Genomic DNA, 27,374 nt, shown 5'->3' with positions numbered 1-27,374 from the left:
GAAGATAAAATAGTCTCATCTCCCAGGCATTCTCCAATCATCCACCCATCCACAGAGCTGCGGATAAAAGGGACACAGATTTCTGCTCCTCAAGTAAAATTCCAAACCACCATCTGCTTCTCAATTTCAACTAAACTATATTACCTCTCCTTTGGTTAGGACATTTCCGCTTTTTGCAACATACAAATCCCCTTTCTCCTCTTTGAATACTCTAGATTTCACCACCATTCAGTAGTTCTAAAAGACAAAGTTGTATCACCTCTCTTCAGGTGTGAGTGTAGCTCAGATGTTTACAATCACGATGTTTGTCTCTGCTTTCTAAAGTAAGGATAGGAGAAGGAGTAGCTTCCTTCTCTAATGAGTCCTCAGCAACAACAACCAAAATCAAAGTAACTCAGTTATACAATAATCACATTAGTCTATTTGGAAATTATTTTTTATCACTTTTACTTTACATAGATTTTAATGTTATAGCAATATCTCACCATTTTCCACATACTGTTTGCTATGTTAATATGTTAATTTTTAAAAATATGTTAATTTTTCTGAACAAAGTTAGAATATTTACACCATGGGGCGGGGGAGGATCCAGTAGAATCTTGATGAGGGTTTACAGGTTTGTTGAGTACTAAGACTCTAGCAACTTTTCAAAACAGAATAGGAGAGATATTATGCCACCAGCCCAGAAAAACATGAGGGGGATTTTAGCTATTCTCAACTGGATTCAATGTAAAAGCAATTTTTAATGAGTATAAAATTTCAATTAAGGAGGATAAATAAGGATAGAGGAAAACCAAAATATCATCATTCTCATGATTAGGTAAATGATCACAGGGTATACCTGAATTCTGGTTTTTATCTTATAATGTCTGAAACCATTTCCTCATGCATGTTGCATAGGAATTCTAGATTTAGGAGTTCCAAAACTGATCTCATATTCTGTTCCTCCTCCTCATCCTATTGATTCATTCAACAAATCTCTATTGAGCACTTAATATCTGCCTTAGATACTTCGCTAAGTTCTGAGGTTACAGCCATGAACAAAGTTCTTTCTTGCCAGGAACTTACACTTACACGCTTCCCTGGTGGCTCAGATGGTAATCTGATCAATCAATGTGGGAGACCCAGGTTCAATCCCTGGGTTGGTAAGATCCCTTAGAAAAGGGAATGGCAACCCACTCTGGTATTCTTGCCTGGAGAATCCCATGGACAGAGGAACTTGGTGGGCTATAGTCCATGGGGTTGCAAAGAGTTGGACACAACTGAGTGACTAACACTTTCACTTTCACTTTAGACTTATAGAGAAAACAAAAATTAATGAGTAATTCAGTAAAGTGCGACAAGCATTATAACAAAAAAATAGGAGGAACATATTACTGATAACCTACCTAATCTGTAATCAAGAACATTTTCCTGAAGAAATAGTATATTACATAAGCCCTAAAAGCGGGAATGTGTTACCTGGGTTGGAGAAAACAGTAATGTGTTTGAGATAAAGGGAAGGGCCAAAGCTAAAAAGAATATGTCAGAATAGAGTCTATTCCAGGGCATCAGCTAGCTGGAAAATAGAACACAAGGAGAAGTGACTAAAGATAATGCTGGAAACACAAAGGCCAAATCATGAAAGCCTCATAGCCCTGTTAAAAAAGCTTTATCCAAAGCCAGTAGGAAGCCATTGAAGTTTTTAAGTAGAGGAGTGGTATGATCAAATATTTTTTGTGAGACCACTCTGAGTATAGAGTATGGAATAAACTTGAGAAGGGAGGGTAAGCATAGAGAAAGATCAGAAAAAGAAAGGCCAGCCAAGAGCCTGCTGTAGTTGTCTAGGAAAGCAAGTGGCCCAGATCTGTGTAATGGCAATGGAAGTGAGGAGAAGTACACAGATATAACCAGCATTATACAGCACTTGGTATTCCTAGATTGTTGTTTGGGAAGTTGGTGGTAGCACATTACTGAGCTGTGAAGCTCTGGAGATCAGGTCTGGAGGAAAGATAAAGAGATCCATGGAAATGTAGTTTGATGTAACTATAAGATACACAAATGGAGACGTTGAACAAGTAGCCAAATAATTGGATCTGAAGTTCAGAAAGGAGGAGCAAGCTTGAAAGCCACTTAGACTGTATGTGAAGCCATGAGAATAAAGGGACGGAGTAAAATAAGGAGGGAGGGAAATTGATCTTATGGCCTAGCTAAGCAGAGCAAGATTTAAGGAATGAGCAAAAAGGGAAATGGATTTGTAAAGAAGACCAAGAGGTGGTATCCAGGACTGGAAGAATATAATTTTGTTTTCATGGAAACCAAAAGAAAGGAATGTTTCAAGAAGGAGAGACTGGTTAGAAGCACTGAAGTTGTTGAAAGAGCAGGTACAAAAGATCTGAAATGTTTCCTTTTATGTGTGGTCTCACAGTTTCAAGGAGGTGGGGGAATGTCAGCGATTGTGAGTCACAGCAAGTGAAGAAAAGGTAATGTGCAAGCAGGTACTTTATAAAGGAGGAGGGCAGGGAGAAGCATTAGAGTTGTTACTAAGGCAACCAAAGGGTGATGTTTTTTAATGATTACAAAAAGTGAAAATTACATCTTAGCTGAGGGCAGATTACTTTTTGGTTTTTTTGCAAAACAAGCTGCATCTACTTGGAAGGGCAATGACCAACTCAGAATTTCTGACATTAGGCTGAAACTTGAATTTTCTGTTTCCTACCTCTGCTGAAATTTTAGTTGCCTGTGTTCCTCCTAAACCTTGATATGGAGTATGGTCTCTTCCCTTGACTTTCTACCACAACACTCTTCCAAGCCCCTTGTCTGTGTGGAGATTTCACGTCAGGTTTGGGAAGATGAAGCATTATTAAACTGTAGAAGAACATAGCAAACATCCTAGGAAATACATCCTCAATGTCCATATTCTAAAGAGTCTTTGGTCTCCGGAATTTGCCAATAGCCATCTTTCACCTCAGCTTCCAGCCTCCCACTCTCTCATTAGACCACTTCATTCATTCTCTTGCTGCCTCCCCTGTCTACTTCCATGCCCAAGTTCTTATCTTCCCATGCAAAATGAAGTTCTCTATACTTAACTAATTTTTTTCAGCATCAAGTTTCAGATTCATCTTCCTACATAAAGAGGTGCTAAAAAAGATAATTATTTTTCTGAGAATTCCAATGACATCTGTTAAAATTGTAACTGTGTCACCATCATAATTATTACAATCTTCCTAGTTTTTTGACTTCATGGGTAGCTCAAATGGTGAAGAATCTGCCTGCGGTGCAGGAGACCTGGGTTCGATCCCTGGATCAGAAAGATCACCTGGAGAAGGACATGGTAACCCACTCCAGTATTCTTGCCTAGAGAATTCCGTGGACAGAGGAGCCTGGCAGGGTACAGTCCAGGGGTTCACAAAGAGTCAGCCACGATTGAGTGACTAACACTAGTTTCTTTGGCCCTAAACCTACTGATAATTTCCAGCTCCTCCCTTTACTCCTTCATGTCTCTCATCCAATGTCTGGTGATAACACTGATGATTTCCTCCTCCATAAAATCATTTTTTCATGCCCATGACTGGAGAGCAGGCTCTCCTAATTATTGCCCAGATTACTGCAATGGCTTCATGATGGGCTATCCTCCTTTGGTTCCCCTCTCCTCCTTAGCCATCTAATACAGAGTTACCCTTCTAATCCAGATATCATCAGAGTACTTTTATCCTCTAATTATTATACTCATTGACTCAATAGATATTTCTGAGAATTTCTAATATGCAGAGGGGAGATGAAAACACAAAGCTCATTTCTGATTTCAACAAGGTAAAAATGAAATGGGGTGGCACCCTCAGGTCCCTGGCTATGACCTTCCTGAACTAAAATGCCTTCCCTTTTAAACGAAAGCTTGCCTTTCCAGTTCCCTTAGCCATGACCTTTCCCCATCACATGCCCTGCACACTTCAGTTACAATGAAGCTATCATTTGCTGGAAGACTCTTAAATTGAACCTGTGCCCTTTCCAGCCTGGCTGGCATCGCCACTCTCCCTTTGATGACACTCTCGGCTCTTTCTCCAAAGTTTGACTTTATAAAGGTAATCCCCACAGGCCTTCTAGGACCCATCTCATTCCTTCCATCATTCAGCAAGTGTAACCAATGTCTCTCTCCCATTGTATTTATAATCTTATTCATCTTGGCTTCTGGGACACCTTTGTATATCCAATACTGTAATATTTAATTTAGCAGTCCTTTTTTCTTCTTCCACTCAGTCATGTATTAGCTCAATTCCTGTGTTGTCTAGGTGGAGGGCAGGGTGTCTCTGGATCAGGTTTTCAGTCTTCTACATTTCCCACTTTATCAACGTTATTTGGGGGAATGGAGATGGAAAGTATGAGAATCTCAATTAACACTTTGTATTAATCAAGTGGAAGGAAGCATGGGAGTCTGCAGGATTTGGTGCAGGTAGGGACAGCTGTCCACATCGTCTCTTCAGGGGGGCGGGGAGGGGAGGGTTAGGCACCCCCAACTATACTGCAACTGTGGCTACTTCCATAAAAGCAGTCTTACAGGAAGGACTGAAACCAGGGCTGAGGCACAATATATGATGTATATTGTGCTATTCTTGGCAGGAAGGGCACACAAGTGGTGACATGGCAGATACTCAGTGGTAGAGAGGGCAATGTTCCAGGGAGGTAGAGTACCTAAATACACAATCACTAATATGATTTTTTAAAAATACATCAGTTAAGATTCTAGATTGTGTGCTAAGCACTTTACATGAATTTCATTTCCCCACCCAGCTGAAGAAGTAGTGATGATGCGGATAGTGATGATGGTAATCCCCTTCATAGGAGAGAAGAAACTATGATTGGCCAAGGCTTCATAGCTACTATGCAAAGGCTGGCATCCAAATCTGCAAAGTATGACTTCAGAGCTACAATCTTAAGTTTAGTTCCTAATGCCTGGGGTGTCATGAGGAATTGAATTAGGAAGCAGTAAATTTTTTATAATTACAGGGAAACTAGTGTGGTAAAGGACTAGTCACCTAATTCTCTAACTATTCAGTTCAGTTCAGTCACACAGTTGTCTCTGACTCTTTGCGACCCCATGAATTGCAGCACGCCAGGCCTCCCTGTCCATCACCAACTCTCGGAGTTTACTCAAACTCATGTCCATCAAGTCAGTGATGCCATCCAGCCATCTCATCCTCTGTCGTCCCCCTCTCCTCCTGTCCCCAATCCCTCCCAGCATCAGGGTCTTTTCCAATGAGTCAACTCTTCGCATGAGGTGGCCAAAGTATTGGAGTTTCAGATTCAGCATAAGTCCTTCCAGTGAACACCCAGGACTGATCTGCTTTAGGATGGACTGGTTGGATCTCCTTGCAGTCCAAGGGACTCTCAAGAGTCTTCTCCAACACCACAGCTCAAAAGCATCAATTTTTTGGTGCTCAACTTTCTTCACAGTCCAACTCTCACATCCATACATGACCACTGGAAAAACCATAGCCTTGACTCTAACTGTAGAAACAAATATTTATGCTGGTTAAAAATTCACTTGGATGCCTTTCTCTGTTGGGGAAATCTCTGCAATGACGTTTTGGGTTAATATAGTTATGTGCTCAGTCCAAAGGCTAGCCTTTCTCTTGTTCACATCTATAATTTGTGGCCTGAGATATATGCAACTAGAGACATTATAAGCAGTGCCCTGGTTATGAGCATCCCTAACTGTTAAGTGGTAAAAGTGTGGGAGTCAGGGCTGGCAGGAATTGATATATCCCACAAGAGGCAAGTATGAAGGTTTGGTTGAGAGTTCAATAAGTTACTAGAAACCTGCATCTCAAGCAAACTACTCTGTGCCCCATGGTGTGGTAACACTGACTGAGCATTAGCCTTGTATTCCCTAGAGGATGACACAGAAAACTGGAGGCTTTATATGAGCAAGAGTCAACACAGCCCAGAGACACAGCAGGTCACACTACCGCACGTTTCCACCCAGGGTCCGTCTACATATATAATCACACTGTTAGAATTCTGTTATTACTTTGTTTTGAAATTCTGTTTTATTTTATGCATTTAAAGATATTCTGTGAAGGGAGTTTATATATTTCACCAGAACTGAGAGATGGATCCAAGGCACAGAAAAGTTTAAGAATGCCTGGCAATAGGGAGAAGAGTTTTTAAATAGTGGAGCCAGCTTGAAACACTGACTTATAACCATTACCAATGGTAATCTTTCCTCTCAGAGAAATCATAATTCAGGTGGCAGTCTGATAGCAGTAACGTAACATAGCTACCATATGTAGAGATAGCACTCTTGGTGATCAGAAGCCAGAGACCACATGGGGCTCTGACTAATTGATGCTCAGTTCAATAGCTCAGTCGTATCTGACTCTTTGCTACCGCCATGGACTGCAGTACGCAGGGCTTCCCTGTCCTTCACCAACTCCCGGAACTTGTTCAAATTCAGGTCCAGTAAGTCGGTGATGCCATCCAACTTTCTCATACTCTGTCAGTTCCTTTTCCTGACTTCAATCTTTCTCAGCATCAGGTCTTTTCCAAAGAATCAGTTTCTCATATCAGGTGGCCAAAGTACTGGAGTTTCAGCTTTAGCATCAGTCCTTCCAGTGAATAATCAAGACTGATTTCCTTTAGGATGGACTGCTTTGATCTCCTTGCAGTCCAAGGGACTCTCAAGAGTCTTCTCCAGCACCACAGTGCAAAAGCATCCATTCTTTGGCGCTCAGCTTTCTTTATAGTCCAACTCTCACATCCATACATGACTACTGGAAAAGCCATAACTTTGACTAGATGGATCTTTGCTGGCAAAGTAATGTCTCTGCTTTTTAACATGCTGTCTTGGTTGGTCATATAGCTTTTCTTCCAAGGAGCAAGTGTCTTTTAACTTCATGGCTGCAGTCACCATCTGCAGTGATTTTGGAGCCCAAGAAAATATAGTCTCTCACTGTTTCCATTGTTTCCCCATCTTTTTGCCATGAAGTAAAAAGATGTCCCTTTAATTATAGGGGACTAGAATGCAAAAGTAGGAAGTCAAGAAACACCTGGAGTAACAAGCAAATTTGGCCTTGGAGTACAGAATGAAGGAGGGCAAAGTCTAATAGAGTTGTGCCAAGAGAACACACTGGTCATAGGAAACACCCTCTTCCAACAACACAAGAGAAGACTCTACACATGGACATCACCAGATGGTCAACACTGAAATCAGATTGATTATATTCTTTGCAGCCAAAGATGGAGAAGCTCTATACAGTCAACAAAAACAAGACTGGGAGCTGACTGTGGCTCAGATCATGAACTCCTTATTGCCAAATTCAGATTTAAATTGAAGAAAGTGGGGAAAACCACTAGACCATTCAGATATGACCTAAATCAAAATCCCTTATGATTATACAGTGGAAGTGAGAAATAGATATAAGGGACTAGATCTGATAGACAGAATGCCTGATGAACTATGGACGGAGGTTCCTGACATTGTACAGGAGACAGGGATCAAGACCAGCCCCAATAAAAAGAAATGCAAAAAAGGAAAATGGCTGTCTGAGGGGGCCTTACAAATAGCTGAGAAAAGAAGAGAAGTGAAAAGCAAAGGAGAAAAGGAAAGATATACCCATTTGAATGCAGAGTTCCAAAGAATAGCAAGAAGAGATAAGAAAGACTTCCTCAGCAATCAATGCAAAGAAATAGAGGAAAACAATATAATGGGAAAGACTAGAGATCTCTTCAAAAAAATTAGATACCAAGGGAACATTTCATGCAAAGATGGGCACCATAAAGGACAGAAATGCTATGGACCTAGCAGAAGCAGGAGATATTAAGAGGTGGCAAGAATACACAGAACTGTACAAAAAAGATCTTGATGACCCAGATAATCAGGATGGTGTGATCACTCACCTAGAGCCAGACATCCTGGAATGTGAAGTCAAGTGGGCCTTAGGAAGCATCACTACGAACAAAGCTAGTGGGGGTGATGAAATTCCCGTTGAATTATTTCAAATCCTAAAAGATGATGTGGTGAAAGTGCTGCACGTAATACGCCAGCAAATTTGGAAAACTCAGCAGTGGCCACAGGGCTGGAAAAAGTCAGTTTTCATTCCAATCCCAAGGAAAGGCAATGCCAAAGAATGCTCTAACTACTGCACAACTGCACTCATCTCACACGCTAGTAAAATAATGCTCAAAATTCTCCAAGCCCGGCTTCAGCAATACATGAACCGTGAACTTCCAGATGTTCAAGCTGGTTTTAGAAAAGGCAGAGGAACCAGAGATCAAATTGCCAACATCCACTGGATCATCGAAGAACAAGAGAATTCCAGAAAAACATCTATTTCTGCTTTATTGACTATGCCAAAGCCTTTGACTGTATGGATCACAATAAACTGTGGAAAATTTTGAAAGAGATAGGAGTACCAGACCACCTGAGAAACCTGTATGCAGGTCAGGAAGCAACAGTTAGAACTGGACATGGAACAACAGATTGGTTCCAAATAGGAAAAGGAGTACATCAAGGCTGCATATTGTCACCCTGCTTATTATTTAACTTATATGCAGAGTACATCATGGAAAATACTGGGCTGGATGAAGTACCAGCTGGAATCAAGATTGCTGGGAGAAATATCAATAACCTCAGATATGCAGATGACATCACCCTTATGCCAGAAAGTGAAGAAGAACTAAAGAGCCTCTTGATGAAAATGAAAGAGGAGAGTGAAAAAGTTGGCTTATAACTCAACATTTAGAAAACTAAGATCATAGCATCTGGTCTCATCACTTCATGGCAAATAGATGGGGAAACAGTGGCAGACTTTATTTTGGGGGGCTCCAAAATCACTGCAGATGGTGACTGCAGCCATGAAATTAAAAGGTGCTTGCTCCTTGGAAGGAAAGTTATGACCAACCTAGACAGTATATTGAAAAGCAGAGACATTACTTTGCCAACAAAGGTCTGTCTAGTCAAGGCTATAGTTTTTCAGTAGTCATGTATGGATGTGCTAGTTGGACTATAAAGAAAGCTGAGCACCGAAGAATTGATGCTTTTGAACTGTGATGTTGGAGAAGACCCTTTAGAGTCCCTTGGACTGCAGGGAGATCCAATCAGTCCATCCTAAAGCAGATCAGTCCTGGGTGTTCACTGGAAGGACTGATGCCAAAGCTCATACTCCAATACTTTGGCCACCTGATGCGAAGAGCTGACTCATTTGAAAAGACCTGATGTTGGGAAAGATTGAAGGCAGGAAGAGAAGGGGATGACAGAGGATGAGATGGTTGGATGGCATCACCAACTCAGTGGACATGAGTTTGAGTAAACTTCAGGAGTTGGCGATGGACAGGGAGGCCTGATGTGCTGCAGTACCTGGGGTCGCAGAGTTGGACACGACTGAGCGACTGAATTGAACTGAACTGATGGTACTGGATGCCATGATCTTAGTTTTCTGAATGTTGAGTTTTAAGCCAACTTTTTCACTCTCCTCTTTCACCTTTATCAAGAGACTCTTTAGTTCTTATGGCTTTCTGCCATAAGGGTGGTGTCATCTGCATATCTGAGGTTATTGGTATTTCTCCCAGCAATCTTGATTCCAGCTTCAGCCTCATCCAGCCCAGTATGTCACATGATGTAGTCTGTGTATAAGTTAAAAAGGCAAGGTAACAATATACAGCCTTGAGGTACTCCTTTCCTGATTTAGAACCAGTCTGTTGTCCCATGTCCAGTTCTGTTGCTTCTTGACCTGCATACAGTTTTCTCAGGAGGCAGGTAAGGTTGACTGGTATTCCCGTCTCTTTAAGAATTTTCCACAGTTTGTTGTGATCCACACAGTCAAAGGCTTTAGCATAGTCAATGAAGCAGATGTTTTTCTGGAATTCTCTTGCTTAACTGATGTTGACCACCCTAAAATAGAGCTAAGACAAAAATCTCCAACTGATAATTCAGAAAAATTACTAAACACTCCTAGTAATTTTGATCTTGTCTAAATAGGTCTCCTGAATGTTTCAAAATAAATAATTCTCCCATATAAAAAAAATGAAACAGAACAATGTGGATGTACCAGATCAGCTTTTTCTTTCATTCTTTCTAGTACTGTACACTACCTCTAACATATGAATAGCAAAAAAAGAAGAAAACACAGCTAATCTGTCCTAATCCTAATCCAAAAATGGTGTGATAGCAGCAAGGAGATCAAACCAGTCAGTCTTAAGGAAATCAACCCTGAATAATCATTGGGAGGACTGATGCTTAAGCTGAAACTCCCATTCTTTGGCCACTTGATGTTAAGAACTCTTTGGAAAAGACCCCGATGCTGGGAAAGATTGAAGGCAGGAGGAGAAGGGGACAACAGAAGATAAGATGGTTGGATGACATCCCTGACTTATTGGACATGAGTTTGAGCCAGCTCTGGGAGATGGTAAAGGACAGGGAAGCCTGGCGTGCTGCAGTCCATGGGGTCACAAAGAGTCAGACACGATTTATCAACTGAACAACAAGAAGAATTTGGCTAAACAAAAATGAAAAGTAACCCAAAAGTAATTTCTATTTTTCTTGGAAATTCATTTTAATACTGTACTAACTCTGGATGTATCTGATACTCTCAGATTTAATTTCCTATAAGGTATATATACTAATTAACACCTGTTCAAAATTCTTTACCAGATAGAATCAGAAAGGATAATGTCAACCTTTCCTCCATAATTTTTCTTGGTTCATGCTTTAAGATCAAAATGACAATTATGTACAAAATCTGGGCTCCACAATAATAAATTTAGATAATGAATGAAGTTAGAGACACAATAGCGAAGACAAGAGCAAATTGGTCAATTTATGAGAGTCTAGCATTTAAAACAGGACATTTTCTGATACTGTCAATTTGACCCTGCTGCAAAACAAGAAAATGCATATCAATTCAAAATAAAGTATTTTTATAAATCAGAAATAATCCGAGATATCCTACAAGGTTGAAAGAGTCAAGTGTGCTTACCTCTTACTCTACTATTTAGAGATCCTGTGTATCATCCAAGCCTTTGTAAGACACCAAATCTATCTCTTTTTTTTGGTGTTTTTAAGATTTTTATTTATTTTTTGATTGAAGAATAATTGCTTTACAGAATTTTATTGGCTTCTGCCAAATATCAACATGAATCAGCCATAGGTATATCTATATATGGACAGATCAATCTTTGATAACATCAGATTTGTGCTCTAAGTTTCGGTGTTTTAAGAATTAGGTTTGAACTGGCTAAAAATAAATTGACTACTTTTAAATTCTGTCAATAATTCTTTTCTAGTAACAGCTGATTTTATTAGCATTTTGTGAATGTTTCAGATGCTCTATTACTAAAAATGTATAGCTTTTATTTAAAATTAAAGTATGCATTTTTGAAATATTATTCTTAAAAAAATCTTAACTTTCCCACAATGTTTTACAAGGATCAGAGCAGATGGGCAACATTGTGTATTATGTTAATTTTTTTTGCTGTTTAACTTCTCATCCTTTTTTAGAACACTGAATACCCTTCTCACAAAAAGTAGGAAAAATAGAGATAGAATCCCAACAAAAGCTTTCTATATGGTCTCAGGGAGGTGATAAGGGAGGCTGGTGTCACAACTTTCCGAAACCTTTGTCTTTCATACTGATGTTGCCAAGGTAAGAAACAGAAAAGGGGGTATGAAAAGAGAATAGCTTGGATTTACCTATTTGAATCTTAATAGATTTTTATATCTTTGATTTTAACATTTTGATCAGGTTAATGATCTAGCTGTATAAGGATCTAAAGAACCTTCTGAAAGTTACAGCATGGGGCAAATGGGAAATATTACTGTGAAAATGTTACACTGTCATAAATTTATATGCCATGAGAAAGCATGTGCAAATTATCTAAATCCCCTCTACATTTTGATCATTTTCTTAAAAACAGGTAGATAGTCACAGTCAATCCTTAAATAAATGAAAAAAATGCAATAAATAATGTCACTGATAGGTACAATACCAGTGTAAAAATTATGGTATAATTAATAATTTAATATGTAATAAAAGTCATTCTGAAAAATCAATATATTTCAAAAAAATTTCAGCTGTTATTTCAAAATATGATTTGATCTTAAGGTTATAATAAACTCAGAAAATATACAATTCAAAATAGTTTTTAGTTTTATTAACAGGTTGCGAGTAGCTTCTTTTAATTGATAACTTGAATTTTTGTCATACTTCTTAAGTTATAAAAACAGTGGTATAATTGAAATTCAGTCCACAAATAATTCATTCTGAGCCTCAAATTTTTTTCACATTTTGTGGTTGAGAATTCTAATGCTGCTATAGTAAATAAGGACAGAAAGATGTCTAAATTATGCATATTTGAAGAAAATATTTTAATAATGTAAAATCACACAAGAACACACCAAATCATTTTTTTCTGAGGTTTAATTTTAACTAATGAATTTTTAAATGATGAAGGTAATGTCAATCCAAATCTTGAATTATTTGTAATGTACAAACTATTTTTTATAATTGTAGGTGAAATAGATTATTTTCACCATGGCAATGCCTTCACCCTTATTTATGGTCTTTTTCTTGAGTTATTTTTCCTCAACAGTTTAAGAAGTCACTTCTGGTTTGGCTAAAGTGCAATCCTAGCACAATAATGTTTCAGCTTGCAAGGAAGAACGCCCTTATTGAGTTGATAGAACTCCACCAACTGGATTAGATCCGTAAATCTTGTATGTCCATCATCAAGAGTGTGGAACATCTCACCATCATCTTCCACCTGAAACAGGAAAACCAACAAACCAGTAAGAAGGGAAAAAACTACTCAGAAAGTCAATCATGTTTTATTGCACACTGCATGTTCAAATGCCAGAACTGACACATTTATAATACTAAAGGACAGTGAAAAGAAGATTTTGGCACACCCACTTCTTTTTTGTAACTTTACTTGCATCTAAAGGAAATATCATCTGATCCCAAGTAAGGTGTGGCTCTACTTCCTGTATCTTTAATTCTCTTAACGTTCTGTAGTTAGAATAGTAGGACAAGTCTGAATCAATACAGTACACAGTGAGAAATCTGCACTATTTAGTGTAAGAGTAAACAAAAAATTTTGTTATGCCTACCCTCAGAAAATAATTTCCATTTCTAATTGCTGTCTACCTAAACCCTCACTTTGTATATTTAAACATGAATATCCACCAGAATTTGTATCAGTAAATTGATTCTGGAGCAGTCAGTCAAACATTATGTTAATGGAATGACAGGTTGGTTTGGGTTTTTTTTCCCCTTTGCATTGAGATCTTCGGGCATTAAGCAATTCATAACTTGCCAGGGATGTCACTCACATAATCAAATGTAGTCAGGAAGAAACTTCATATGGATTGGATAATTTCAAAAAGAGTTCATTTGAAAAAAGAAAACACTAGCAACTTAGCAATTTCATGTTAATACTTTCTTAAAAGTAGACTGGATCTCTGTTCCACACAATCTGGTTCTAATACACAGATCACATGCATACATACATGCATGCATGTGTATACACACATACACACACACAGCAGAAGCAATAATAACAACAACAACAAAAAATATCAAAGCAAGCTGTGCCACCTGGAAGCAGAATTACATTTTTAAAAGGTGTTCAGAATAGTTTAAATAATGATCTCCAGTGCTACAACACCTGCTTACATATCCATAATGATGATTATAAACAAAACTACAAAAAAACATTTTTGGGACAAGAGAGGAGAACGGGCTTTAAGATAATGGTTTTTAAACAACCACTAGTAGATTTCAGGAGAAAGAATTTTCAGTGGCCTTTTAATAATAGGTGGCATGGGGTCTATACAATATTACCAAATCATATTTCATGAGAAAAGGGAAATTTAATTTTTACAATTCCTGTATTTCTTATATTAATTCAGACTCATAAAACCATTTCTGCCATAGTTAACTCTAGTCAAAGCACAAGCTCCCATATTATATTTAATAAAAGAACCAAAGAAAACTAAAGTCTCCAAAAGCTTATGCATTAAGATCATCTCTAATACACGAATAAGAAATCACAAATACTTACTGGTATAATTTGAAAGTGCTTTATTTTTTGTCCATGACTCATTGACAGTACAAAAGTTTTGGGGTTACTCTGACTATCCCGTACCAAGAAAACTCTAAAGAGAGAGAAGGAATTTCAATATTTTTCTTTATTTATTCATGGATTTCATAGAAATATAGCCTATACCAAATCCAGGAAGTACATTCCTAAATGTAGCCAGGGTTTTCCTTTACTGTGTATTCAATGATAGGATTATGCAACATGGTAAACAATATGGTATGATATACTCTAATACTAAAAAACTATCATTGGAACTAATTTAATTTGAATAGGATAAATACACAGTCATTTGTCAGATTTTTTCCTCACAATAACCAATATAAAGCTATGCTGGCATCAACAATTATTGCCAAGTCCTTTTTCCAGTGGGAAGTTGGGTAATCATATGCAACTCTTTGGTACAGAGAATGAATCATTAGCATATTGTTTCTTCTGGGTCATGTAAGGTCCTGCAGAAAGAAAATTTTTAGAATTAAAAAATTTTAAACCCACTCTTCTATACTGGATACTTTTTTTTTTTTATTCTGGTTCCTACTATTACATACAACTGAAACTGAGAAGTGAATATATTCTAAAAAATCAATCGTGAAATCATTTATTAAATGTTTGAGCAAAATATTTTTAGTAAAAGAAACACCCAAACAACATTTACTTCAACCTTGAAAAGGGTAGCATAAAGTCTCTATAACAAGCAGAAAAACAAGACACGCCCTAACGGCCTAAGAAAAACGTGGCCAGGCTGATTCTTATTAACTGGCAACTCAGTGCATCACCATCTTTGTAATGATGGCTGGCAAACAGACTGTGCCACCAGTCCCCACTGGTGACTCCAACACTAATCTCACTCTGCTGGGGAAAGAGAGCCAAATGTGAGCCGTCACAGACGTCTGACAAGATTATCCATTGCATCTGTGCTGTGTGATTCTGACATTACATCTCTGGGAGATGGGACAAAAGGGAGTTTCCCTGGTCAGTCAAGCTCTAAGTCTTGCCCCATTCCTGATTCCTGAGTGGATCAACACTACCCCCTAGTGGACTGCCTGACAGCATCACATCTTTCCAAAAGGAATACCAAAAACCATTTTTTAAAAATTAAAAAACGTAAAACATAACGATACTCTCATTCTTCATGCAGTTATGTCATTCAATTAAAAAAACTGGGCTCAGAAATAAGGAAAATTATAATCCTCCAAAATATTTTGACAATTCTTTGTGATTTATTTCTTTTATTGGTCTTATCAGATGGTAATTCCGCTGATTGTTCAGATTTAATCTAAAAAGATCTAGTTCCATGCAGAGTATATTGAAATCTTTTCTTATTTAGAGTCTACTGAAATGCTGACTTGCTATTAATAATCTTCTACATGAAAATGCATTTTTGTCCAAATGTCTATATTAAATCACCTTGAAATCTTGCCATCATCTTAATCCAACCCTTGAAGATGTAAGATCCCATTGCTGCTGCTGCTGCTAAGTCACTGCAGTCATGTCCAACTCTATGTGACCCTATAGAGAGCAGCCCACCCATTACCACTTGTTTAAATTGATGCTGGTTTTATTTCCCATCCAAACCTCAATACAACCTCCTTCATTTGTGCTGCATTTAGGAATAAAATTCAGCTAATATTATTTTATAGGAAGTATCTGTAACACTGAGTAATTTGAGAAGAATAAAATTTTTTAGACTATAAATCTTGCATAATAAATTTTCTGCTTCTCCTGTGTCTTCTATGGTCTCCCACTAAAAGATAACATGAGAAGAATCAAAAAGTACTATTTTCATAGGTTTATATTACTTGAAACTGTTAAAATTTAGAGGAAAGAAATGGGATGTAAACAGAAAAACATGGCATAATCTAAGTACATAAGAAACAGCTTTTTACTTTACTTTTATATTTTACTTTAACACACCCTCCATCAAACTTAAAAAATGTGTAACATGTAAGATGTGGTTCATGGTTTTGTAAGATGTGGTTCTGTCATGACACAAACCATACTTTGCCACTGTACTAATCAATTCAAATCAAAATGTTGACACGCCAAAACGTGTTCAGCTTTTGCCCCATCAATTAATATCTGAGATGCACAGAATGGCAAAATATTAACTATCACTGTTTAAGACCAGAGAATCCTATTCAACTCTTTTCTTTATGGACAAAGACTATGCAACCACTATGTAACAGGTATTGTCTAGGTATTGCTAGGATTCAGTGGCAACCATCCTTACAGCACAAAGTCACTTCATTGAGCTGAAATCAAAACTCTCTCTGTGTGTTGAATAAGTAATTGCTGATTACAGGAGAAATCAAAAATCAGTGCTATTCAAAATCTAACTTACCCATCCACTAGACCTTGCTGAATAATTAATCGCTGAGCTTCCTCTCTAGAAATTTTGTGGTGAAACCATGGTTGGGACCGGTGGATAGCTGAAGAAATAAAGTGGGGTAATACAAGATTTGTTTGCAACGATCACAGTCTAGTTACATGTACTCTGACCCTCGCCCCTCGGTGACTACGTCTAAATGCAACCTTCCCGCCCAGCTGGCCGCGGTGACTGCACAGACATACCCATGTTTGTGGCAGAGCTCTGTGAAGACGCGGTGGGGCTCCCGTGACTGCCCAGGCGTAAACATCCTTTTTTCTGCATAAGGAAGTGGGAAACAAATTTCAACTTTCAGGGTGAAACAAATTCAAATCATAAACATTTTGAAGAACAGGAAGCTAATCTGTACCCTCCAAGCTAGTCCTTCTTCAACTGCAACGGAAAGGGCTTCAGTGGGATTTTCTATAACTCTGGTTTTCTGGCCTGAGAAGTCCATTGCTACCAGGGAATTCTCTGATATACTTCTCTGGAAAAAAGCACATTTTTTTTTTTTACCTCGAAAATACCTTTGAAGTTACCTTTCAGTCTTTTGCTGGCAATACATTTCCATTTTAGGATATGGTTCCAAAGGTAACTAGCAGGAAATTAAAAAGTTAACAATACATATTGAATAGGAAATGATGCTATAAAATAATCTATTTAAGTAGGTTACACAGTTATTTGTTAAGGTCACTGAATTAAGAGAGATTAATAGCTTTCAAGGTAAGTATGTCTTTCTCCTAAAGCAACCCTATATCTTTGTATTCATTTAAGCAGAAAAATACCAATTTACAAAAAAATAACCCTTCATGTGGCTAAAAATATCCATCACTTCCAAATTCATCCCTCTGTTATGCTTTGAAATTCATCAATGATTATTTAAATGTTAAATCTACCTACTTATAAAACAGCTTTTATTAAGATTCAAGACACACTAAAGCTATAACAGACTGACTTACATTACTTCTTTAGAAAGAAACAGTACTCATATTTTATAATAAACCAATAACATGTATTTTAAAAGTTTATCACGTCAACTTTCCTCTATCTTAGAAAATGAAATTTAATGAAATAATTCAGATAACTCCATAATACTAAAATTTCTATGACTTAGTATGCGAATGTTTTTTCATCTTGTAGGCATAAACATGGCAAAATGAGAGTTGCAAAAATTAGTCTGAAAGACAAAAGAACCAATACAAAAGGAAGACATCTTTAAATAATTTTAAACAAGTAAGAAAGTCATCTTTGCCAATTACTTTTTTTATTCATATTCTCTGACTGTGAAAATGAAACATCCAAAACATGGACCTTATTTATTTTTTCTTTGTTTAGGACTCTAATTCACAACCATCTTTCTTAAAAATGTGTCATCTTAAATAACGTATCCTAAAAAAAAAAAAAGTTGATAACTCTCTAATTACAAGTGTCACTCGGTTTACAGAAATCAAAAGACAAAATATCCAAAACCAGCATGTGCATGCATGTTAAGTCACTTCAGTTGTGTCCATCTCTTTATGACCCTATAGATCACAGTCTGTTGGATTATCGAAAAAGTGAGTGAGTTCCAGAAAAACATCTATTTCTGCTATATTGACTATGCCAAAACCTTTGACTGTGTGGGTAACAACAAACTGTGGAAAATTCTGAAAGAAAAAGGAATACCGGACCACCTGACCTGCCTCCTAAGAAATCTTTATGCCAGTCAAGAAGCAACAGTTAGAACTGGACACGTAACAACAGACTGGTTTATAATCAGGAAAGGAGCACATCAAGGCTGTATATTATCACTCTGCTTATTTAACGTATATGCAGAGGACATCATGAGAAATGCTGGACTGGATGAAGCACAAGCTGGAATCAAGATTGCCGAGAGAAATATCAGTAACCTCAGATATGCAGATGACACCACCCTTATGGCAGAAAGCAAAGGGGAACTAAAGAGCCTCTTGAGGAAAGTAAAAGAGGAGAGTGAAAAAGTTGGCTTAAAACTCAACATTCAGAAAACTAAGATCATGGCATCTGATCCCATCACTTCATGGCAAATAGATAGGGAAACAATGGAAACAGTGACAGACTTTATTTTTTGGAGCTCCAAAATCACTACAGATGGTGACTGCAGCCATGAAATAAAAAGATGCTTGCTCCTTGGAAGAAAAGTTATGACTAACCTAGACAGCATATTAAAAAGCAGAGACATTACTTTGCCAACAAAGGTCCGTTTAGTCAAAGCTTTGGTTTTTCCAGTAGCCATGTATGGATGTGAGAGTCGGACTATAAGAAAGCTGAGCGCCGAAGAATTGATGCTTTTGAACTGTGGTGTTGGAGGAGACTCTTGAGAGTCCCTTGGACTGCAAGGAGATCCAACCAGTCCATCCTAAAGGAAATCAGTCTGAATATTCATTAGAAGGACTGATGAAGCTGAAACTCCAATACTTTGGCTACCTGATGCAAAGAACTGACTCTTTGGAAAAGACTCTGACGCTGGGAAGACTGAAGGCAGGAGTGGAAAGGGATGACAGTGGATGAGATGGTTGGATGGCATCACCAACTCCACTGAAATAAATTTGAGTAAGCTCCAGGAGTTGGTGATGGACAGGGAAGCCTGGCATACTGCAGTCCATGGGTCACAAAGAGTTGGACACGACTGAGTGACTGAACTGAACTGAATAAGTGAGACCATAATCCACCAGACTCCTCTGTCCATGGGATTCTCCTGGCAAGTATACTGAGTGGGTTGCCATTTCCTCCCCCAGAGGATCTTCCCTACCCAGGGATCAAATCTATGTCTCTTAAATCTCCTGCATTGGCAGGTGGGTTCCTTACCATAGTGCCAAGTAGGAACCCCATAAACCAGCATGGGCAATGTTTAATAGTTTTTCCCCACTGGTCATTAATAGACGAGCAACACACACAAAAAATGGGTTTCCCAGATGGAGCCAGTGCTAAAGAATCCACCTGCCAATACAGGAGACACAAAAGAGATGCAGTTCAATTCTCGGGTCAGGAAGATCCCCCAAAGGAAATGGCAACCCGCTCTGGTATTCCCGCCTGGAAAATTCCATGGACAGAGAAGCCTGACGGACTACAGTCCCTGGGGTTGCAAAGAACCGAACATGACTGGGCATGTGCTCGCACACACACACCACACAAAAAAAGGAGTTTTCATAGTAAGGATGAGCCAACATACACCTGGAGACTCCTGGCTTAAGGTCATTTTGCCTCTCTCTCCACATGGTTTCTGGCATATCCTGCTTTGTCTAACAGACTCTAGTCAAATGTCTGCTCGAAACAAAACTTGGTTCATACAAAAATGGGAGGGGGGATCATTTATCTCTGTGTTACACATCCCACTTTGTTAGCATTTATTATTTCCTCTCAAAACCTTGCTCTAGTGGTCCACAATCTTATTACAGTTCATCTTTATTTGTGGAGATCCGGCGTGCAATTTTTCATTTGTTACAGGAGTTTTTGTAACTGACAGCTGCTCTTTCCAGACAGATGCTGTCTCTGTAATCTCTATTTGCTGTCACACCTTACTTTGCCCTTCTCACCCCATGATCTCCTGTGCTGGGCTGTGGACCAGTCAGATATACTTTTGCTTTGCCGACATTAATGAAAAGCTTCCACCTGCCCAAGCCACAGAGTAACTAATCTCAATCATAATGATAGCTTTATCCATATAACATCTCTGCCTTCACATGCCAAGATGGCCTCTGTAATCACAAGACTCTGACAACATAAAAATACCGTTAGGAAAGAAAAATAAACATAAGCAGTTGTTCTTAATTCATTTCTCATTTTCCCCCTTATAGTATGACAGGCTGAAATGTAAAACAAGATCCCATGTTCCATAATTACTTGACCTTAAGTAGGGAGTCTACAATACAAATAAGTATTTTCATTTGCTACATTACTAGGCTAGGGAACACACAGAAATAGAGCAAATGTTTCTACTGAATGGCAGGTGGTAGATGAAAAATTAATAGTTTACCTTTGGTGGACAAAGAAATGGAAGTGAAGAAAAATCTGACTTGAACCAAAAGGTCATTTTCAACTCAATTTCTTTCACATAGAAAGCGACATTGTTAACATTCAGAATCAATGTATTTCTCAACTATTTGTCCCTTTTTCTAGCTCTTCCATGTGGTGGATAAACAGGGCAAGCCCGAAAAATAAAAGTCCGTGATTTTAACAGCTTGCCTCTCTTTAAGAAAGAAGGAGCCTGAGTACACCCTCCATTATCCGGATCATCCTTGAGATCAGATCCAAACACTTTTGAGTGAGGCTGGGGCCTGAAATGTTTTTCAGGCAGCTTAGCTAAGCAGCAACTAGTTAACTACTCAGTCTCTGCCACTCCAGGGCTTCCCTGGTGGCTGAGATGGTAAAGAATCTGCCTGCAATGTAGGAGACCCAGGTTCAATCCCTGGGTCAGAAAGATCCCCTGGAGAAGGGAATGGCAACCGACCCCAGTATTCTTGCCTGCAGAATTCCATGGACAGAGAAGCCTGGCGGGTTACAGTCCACAGGGTCGCAAAGAGTCAGACACGACTGAGCAACTGACTTTCGCATTAACATGCAGTGCAGGCCATCCCCTCATCAGTATCGTACAGAGCCACGGGACATCAGAGGGGTAATCATTTCCACAGATCACACAACCACCCTCCCTTATTTTATACTTCAGGACAGCAGTGACTCAACCAAAGTCACACTCTTGGTGAAAATAGTGACAGGCCCTCTCTAAGGTTCTTTTCTGTACCACGGGATGGGAGGTACAGGGGAGAAAATGGCAATTTGGAATGTCTAGCTCAAGGTCAAATATGAGAAACAATAAATAAGAACTTCAGTTGATTTGCTTCTCCCATCCCCTCATTCTGGCCAGGGTCTAATGAACAGATGTTCCTTTAAACGAATTCCTTTTTTTGTCCTAAAAAAAGACCAAATATCTGCTTCTTGAAATATCTGCTGATGATTCTCCTTTCAAAGGTTGATGGGGTAGCTACTGTGTGCTATATATAGTTAAGATGTTCATTATGGTATGATCATTTTTTTTCTCATTTCCCTTCTCAAAATGAATCCCTGGAGAAGAAAATATTGTCCCTTAAAACTATAACAAAATTAGGAAGCTTTTCCTGTTGCTCCTTGAACATGGTACCTTGATGAAAACCCACGGAGGCAGGTGAGGTCACTGATTTTCTCATCTAGAAATTATCCTGGGATTCTGTATAGATATCAAAGTAAACAAAAATGCCTCCCCAGTCTTCTAGGTTTCCTTCGTGAAAATTAAGAAGAGCTGAGATGCCATTTTGTCTGATCATGTCAACTGCCATACAGGACTAGATCCTTGTCCTCATCACAGAGGTTTAAACCTCTTGTCCTTGAACCCCTGTTTACAGCCAAATTCAAGACTCAAGGAGTGTCTTTTCTTATACAAGGTGCCAAAAAAATAAAGCTACATTAACTGAACTGTCATAGATATAATGATCAACAGTAGGATCAGTTTCAGTGGAAAGAAGCAAGAATAATACTATACTTGTATATTAATGACAATGATGAGACTGGAAAGGACTTATTTTATAGCATTTTTTCCCTGTGATTAAGAGGATACTAAATAATAATTGCCTCCAAATCATGGCTGCTATTAACATGCTCATCCTAATAACTTTAGACTCTGAAAGAAATTTAGAAGGATTTAGAAAAGGATTAAGATAATAAAATTCATTATTCATATATACATGAATTAAAAGATTAGGGTAAGCTGACAAATTATAAAAATTCTCACCTTAAAGCTACTGCTTTTATAAAAATTCATTACATTCCTTACTTTCTTATTTTGGAGCTAAAAAGTAATCGATATAAAAATGAAAAGTTACTCTTCCTTAACTTAAAGCACCATAACTACAGAATTGGAATTCTTTTTCCATATTAGTCTATCAGGATACATAATTGACATTATTTCATGCCTCATTCCTAGAACTAAGCGTTTTATCTGCTATGTTACCACGTGCAAAAATGCACCTCCCTTGGTCACAGCCATGAAAAGCATGTTTTAACCTAAGTGTAAATGCAGCATGTTAGCCAATTTGTCATACAAGCTCATATGTCCAAATTTCCAATATACTCAATAGTAAAGAGCACAAGCAAAAACAGCAGAACATAAACTTTAAGTTCAAAAATAAATTTCTTGTTAATGCACAGGAAATTAAAATTAGGTCCCAAAGACGGGGAAAGATGTATCTGTGTATAAATATCCAAGTGCCATTTAGGATAAACTTGTGAAGCGGTGCTAGTCTTAATGTAATGCACAACCAATATTTTGGCTTGCATCTTTTGGGTTTCCTGGAGAGCGGTATGTTTTTCAAGGACCTGAAACTTTAAAAATATTGTTGTTAGAAAGTCAGAATGCAAAAGAAGTCACAGGCTATGATAATCCCAGAATTAATATTTAAATAAATAAACCTACAATCAAGTCAATAATTAAGAAATATCTACATTCTCAAGGACAGTGTTCTATCAAATATCTTATTAAGATCTAATCCTCAATGTAATGACACACAATGACTCTCATAATTCTTTCAAATATTTAAAATTTTTCTTTAACATAAAACATTATTTTAAGTGACTACTTAACGTACGCCCCACTACGTGATTTTATCACATAGGCTGCAATCACACAAAAGCCAAATGTAAATAGTTTAATATAACATGATGGTAAGAAGCTGTTCAAAAGTTACTTTACTTGACAAAAAAAAAAAAACAACAGGAAATGTATTGTAATGTACATTTATAATGTAACATGATTGCAAATTAATGTAATGTAAATATAAAATAAGATGTAGGTTCAAAAACTTGGTCCTTACCATGGGAGATATACTCTGAGAACTGTAGCCACTTCTGCCTTGATATGGATGCATGTAATTCTGGTATAGCTGCATGCCATACTGCAGAACAAATAAATAAAAACACAGTCCCACCACTTTTACCACATACATAACTTATGAAAATCAATACTTTCATTCATTATACATCAATATAAAAAAATAAAAATTACAAGCTTTCATTAAAACAAATAAGTAAAGCAACCAAAAGTTTGAAAGACAAAATTTGATGTTCTAAATGGGACAGTTTAAAAGAGTGGTTTTTATTGGGACCCACACTTAAGTTCTAGCTCACAATACAAAGATCTGGAATTGACATTCCTACTCGTTATTCTTAGTGTCAATAGCACCAAAACTATGTGGCGTGGTATATCACCTAGTGATGAGAGAGCTCACTTGGGAAGTCTTCCTGGGTTTATGGTACAAAGACTCTGAGAATCTGACACACATCCTAAGCAGAATTGGGTAAAATTTACCATAACTCTTCAATGACAAATTTACTATAACTCTTCAATGACTGATTGATGAATTGCACTTTTTTTTTGTAATCCACAAACTTGATCCTATTTTGGAGATTCCTGGCACTGTACCATCCCTCTGGTAACAATACTCTTAGGCTATTGTTTAATTTTTGACTTTAAATTCTGGGAATCAAAATGGTAGGGCATCAGGTTGATTTCAGGCAAAGGGTCATGGCATACAATGTAAAGAACAATAGATCAGAACTATACAATCTACTTTCAAGAGGTAGCATCATAAGAACCAGACTGCCAGGCTAGGATAAGAAAGTGGGTCTGGATTATAATTGGATTATTAGTTTGAGAAACACTAAGAATGTCAACTACCATGACCAAACATCTTACAGGAGCCCCCATCTAAAACTGGAAGATAACCCCCTTAGATTTAAGTTACTCCCTTAAAAAAAGAAAAAAAGAAAGGAAGGAAGGAAGGAAGAAACCAATGGAACAGATAGGCTTATCTTTTTTTCTGCTACCCTCTATAATTCTCTCCATTTCATGGAGCCATTATGAACTTAAAAGTAGGTCCTATATAAAAGACTTTGAAAAGACACCATGGAAACAAATATTACCCTTAGGATGAATTCCATTTAAACATTCCAACAGAGCTATTTCTCTACTAAAAACTATTTTCATGAAAGCAATTTCAGCAATGTGGATATATTTGGTAATTAGGCAGAAAGTCAGAGGGGGGCGAGGGAAGTCACTGTCTTCAAGATTTTGCTTTTAATATGAATACAAACCTAGAGTCATTTAAAATTCTCTGTGTTGACTTCTTTATCCAATTATTTCCCAACTTCTAAAAGTTATTTTTTAATTTAAGGTTTGATTGACATTAATAGGATCTAATGAAATTTATTTTAAATCAACTCTAAGCCTACAATGACTTTAAAAAGAAGACAGAGGAGCTTAATTTCTAGTCAAGTTCATTTTGAAGAATATATAAGACTCCAACCAACACTTTCACAAGTACGTGCTGCCTGGACACCTTGTATTCACCTGTAGTGAAAAGTCTGCCATCTACTAATAAGACTGTTTTCTTCAAAGATGTTCTATCCCCAATACCCCCTGGCTTTGGGAAGTTGCTTCTGTGCTGCTGAAGTCTTTAGTAGGCAGTTAACTCTGTCCAAGAGGTAGGGCATGGATCACCTTAATATTTCCCTGTCCTGTGGAGGGGCAGATAAGGGACCAAAATATGGTAAAGAGTTCTAACTGAAGGTAAGGGGAAAAGACACCATGTACCTGGGACACTCTACATGAACAAATCTCCCCTTTTCTAAGTCTCTGATTTTTTTCTGATTCTACATTGAAATGGAATTTCTTCAAAGAGAATGGGAATATTTCTGTTTGTTACTACATGAAGAATTTACATGTATATATGAAAAAGAAAGGAAAATAAAACAAGAGGCCAAAATTCTTGGGGGAGACTACATCTAATAAACAGCATATAATGGAAATAAGAAGGGTACGTCTGGTTGAGCCAACATAACATAGACTAGTCTTCCCCTGCTCCTTGCTGATAAACTGTGGAAATAACACAACAGACAACCAAAGGAGATGATCAAAAGCTACCTCTAAGCCCAGGTGAGCCCAGCTGCACCAGCCATGGGGATCAAATCAGCAGCTCATTAACAAGCTGCCAGTCCCCTGTTAGAGAGTCTCAAATGTGTCTGTGCTGGCAGGCTCAGACTTCCTGTAACTGATTATTTTAAACTGTAAAACAGATCATATCAATTTCCTGTTTGATTCCATGGTGGTTTCTCATTGGCTCCATGCTAAAGGACTTCACTGATGCTGGCCTGTATTTCCAGCCTCATCTGGAAAAGCGTTGCCATAATTGAAACAAACAGGGAACATGGATGTGGTAGCAGAATAATGGGCCATATATGTCCACATCCTGGAACCTGTGAATATAATACACCAGGCTAGCTGTGTGTGTGTTAAGTCGCTCAGTCGTGTCCGACTCTGCGACCCCATGGACTGTAGCCCACCAGGCTCCTCTGTCCATGGAATTCTCCAAGCAAAGATACTCGTGTGGGTTGCTAGGATAGCTGGCAAAGGGGAAATAAGGTTGCAGATACGATGAAGGGTGTTGATCAGCTGACTTTGGAATGACATGATTGTCTTAGATGATCCTTGTGGATCCAGTGTAATCACAAGGGTCCTTATCCAGAACCAGAAGAGAGAATCAGAAAAAAGGGAGCATGGACTCAGCAGGATATTGCTGACTTTAAGGATGGAGGAAGGTGTCATGAGCAGTCTCTAAAGGCTGGAAAGCACAAGAAAACAGGTCCTCCCTTAAAGCCTCCAAAGGAGAATGGAGCCCTGTTGACACCTTCTTTTTAGGCCAATAGACCCACTTCAGATGTCTGAATGACAGAGGTGAAGGATGATAATTTTGTGTTTTAAGCCACTACACTGGCAGTAATGTGTTACAGCAGCTATGGAAAACTGATACAACACAGCCTCTTTAAACTGGGCAGCTGGGACTTGAAAGAGACTGAGAAGAGTCAAACAATAAGGAGATACAATCTTCCAAAAACTGAGCATTCTCGATACAAAAAGAACAAAACTTTCAGTATATTTCATCATTTCTCAGACAGACATCTGTTTTTAGACTAATAATCTGTATATTATAACCTATGGCATCTTATATTCACTGTGGACCAAGCAACTTGCCATTGCCTGAAATTGATGGGATTAAAAAGTCATTAGCATCAAACCTTGCAAAGGGATTGCCAGTGGCTAGAAAGAAACTCACAGACCACGGCAGAGCACTCATCTGCCTCCCCTAAGCTCTTGAAGGCACAGAGCTGGACAATCTGGGGAAAATATAAGTATCCATGACTCTGAGATGGAAACTATTCAGAAAGTCAGATTTAGAATATGAAGAAGTTTCATGAATACCTTAACTAATTTATTTCATATATATATACATGTATATACACAAAATTGATAATTTCAACAAAAATGAGAAGTAGGTCTACAGGCCTAAATAAATCTAAATACTCAAATGAAAATAAAAATCATAAGTGATGTGAAACCTCACATAATTTTATTGGCATAATTCTTATCTTTCTAGTTCCATAAAAATAATGGAGCATCCTAGTAAGATCAATGGCATGTTAGAGTCACTGAAGGACTATTTAAAGGAAGTGGGTTTACCACCTGCTTCTGTGTTGGGTATTTGAATCTGAGTCCATAAGAAGGGAGAAAGTTTTGCTAAACAAGGTTGGAAGGTATCTCCTCAGTCAACCTAGCTAGGCTTCCAGAGTTCTGATGGAAGGGGAGAGAAAATCAGAGACCTTAAGATATTTTCTCTACCATAACTGTGATGGAATAAAGTCTTTCAAACAGTGCCAGCTTCTTTATCTGTGAAAGGAGGGGACGGGATGAAGTCAGTGGTTCTTAATCAGGTAGACACTTGGAACTCAATCACGAACTCAGGATCCCCGAGGCTGCAGCTGGGCCACGGAGCTTCAGAAAGCACCTCCTATGATTCCAATGCATGTCTCTGGTTACCAAGTTACTACTGCCTTGACT

General features: G+C 38.1%; 1 protein-coding gene across 4 annotated transcripts in view; it reads right to left on the bottom strand.

Annotated features, from left to right (window-relative positions):
* Window positions 1-11,758: 11,758 nt before the first annotated feature.
* The window catches only part of GRB14 (growth factor receptor bound protein 14), a 123,568-nt gene continuing 107,952 nt past the window's right edge, over window positions 11,759-27,374 (bottom strand). Inside the window, exons 9-14 of one of the 4 annotated variants that reach the window (XM_043894103.1) lie at window positions 23,296-23,376; window positions 16,806-16,922; window positions 16,642-16,714; window positions 16,412-16,499; window positions 14,035-14,128; window positions 11,759-12,735 (exon numbers count right to left, since the gene is read on the bottom strand). In XM_043894103.1, coding sequence (XP_043750038.1) covers window positions 12,589-12,735; window positions 14,035-14,128; window positions 16,412-16,499; window positions 16,642-16,714; window positions 16,806-16,922; window positions 23,296-23,376 — 600 coding nt within the window. In that variant the 3' untranslated portion in view covers window positions 11,759-12,588. Of the gene's footprint in view, window positions 12,736-14,034; window positions 14,129-14,159; window positions 14,523-16,411; window positions 16,500-16,641; window positions 16,715-16,805; window positions 16,923-20,922; window positions 22,808-23,295; window positions 23,377-27,374 lie in introns of those variants that run through there. The other 3 variants (XM_043894106.1, XM_043894104.1, XM_043894105.1) reach the window with 3 other exon arrangements.

This window comes from Cervus elaphus, chromosome 33 (genome assembly GCF_910594005.1).
Source record: "Cervus elaphus chromosome 33, mCerEla1.1, whole genome shotgun sequence".
Taxonomy (NCBI): domain Eukaryota; kingdom Metazoa; phylum Chordata; class Mammalia; order Artiodactyla; family Cervidae; genus Cervus; species Cervus elaphus.
The sequence above is the reverse complement of the archived record's forward strand: the minus strand, read 5'-3'. Positions and strand labels throughout refer to the sequence as shown.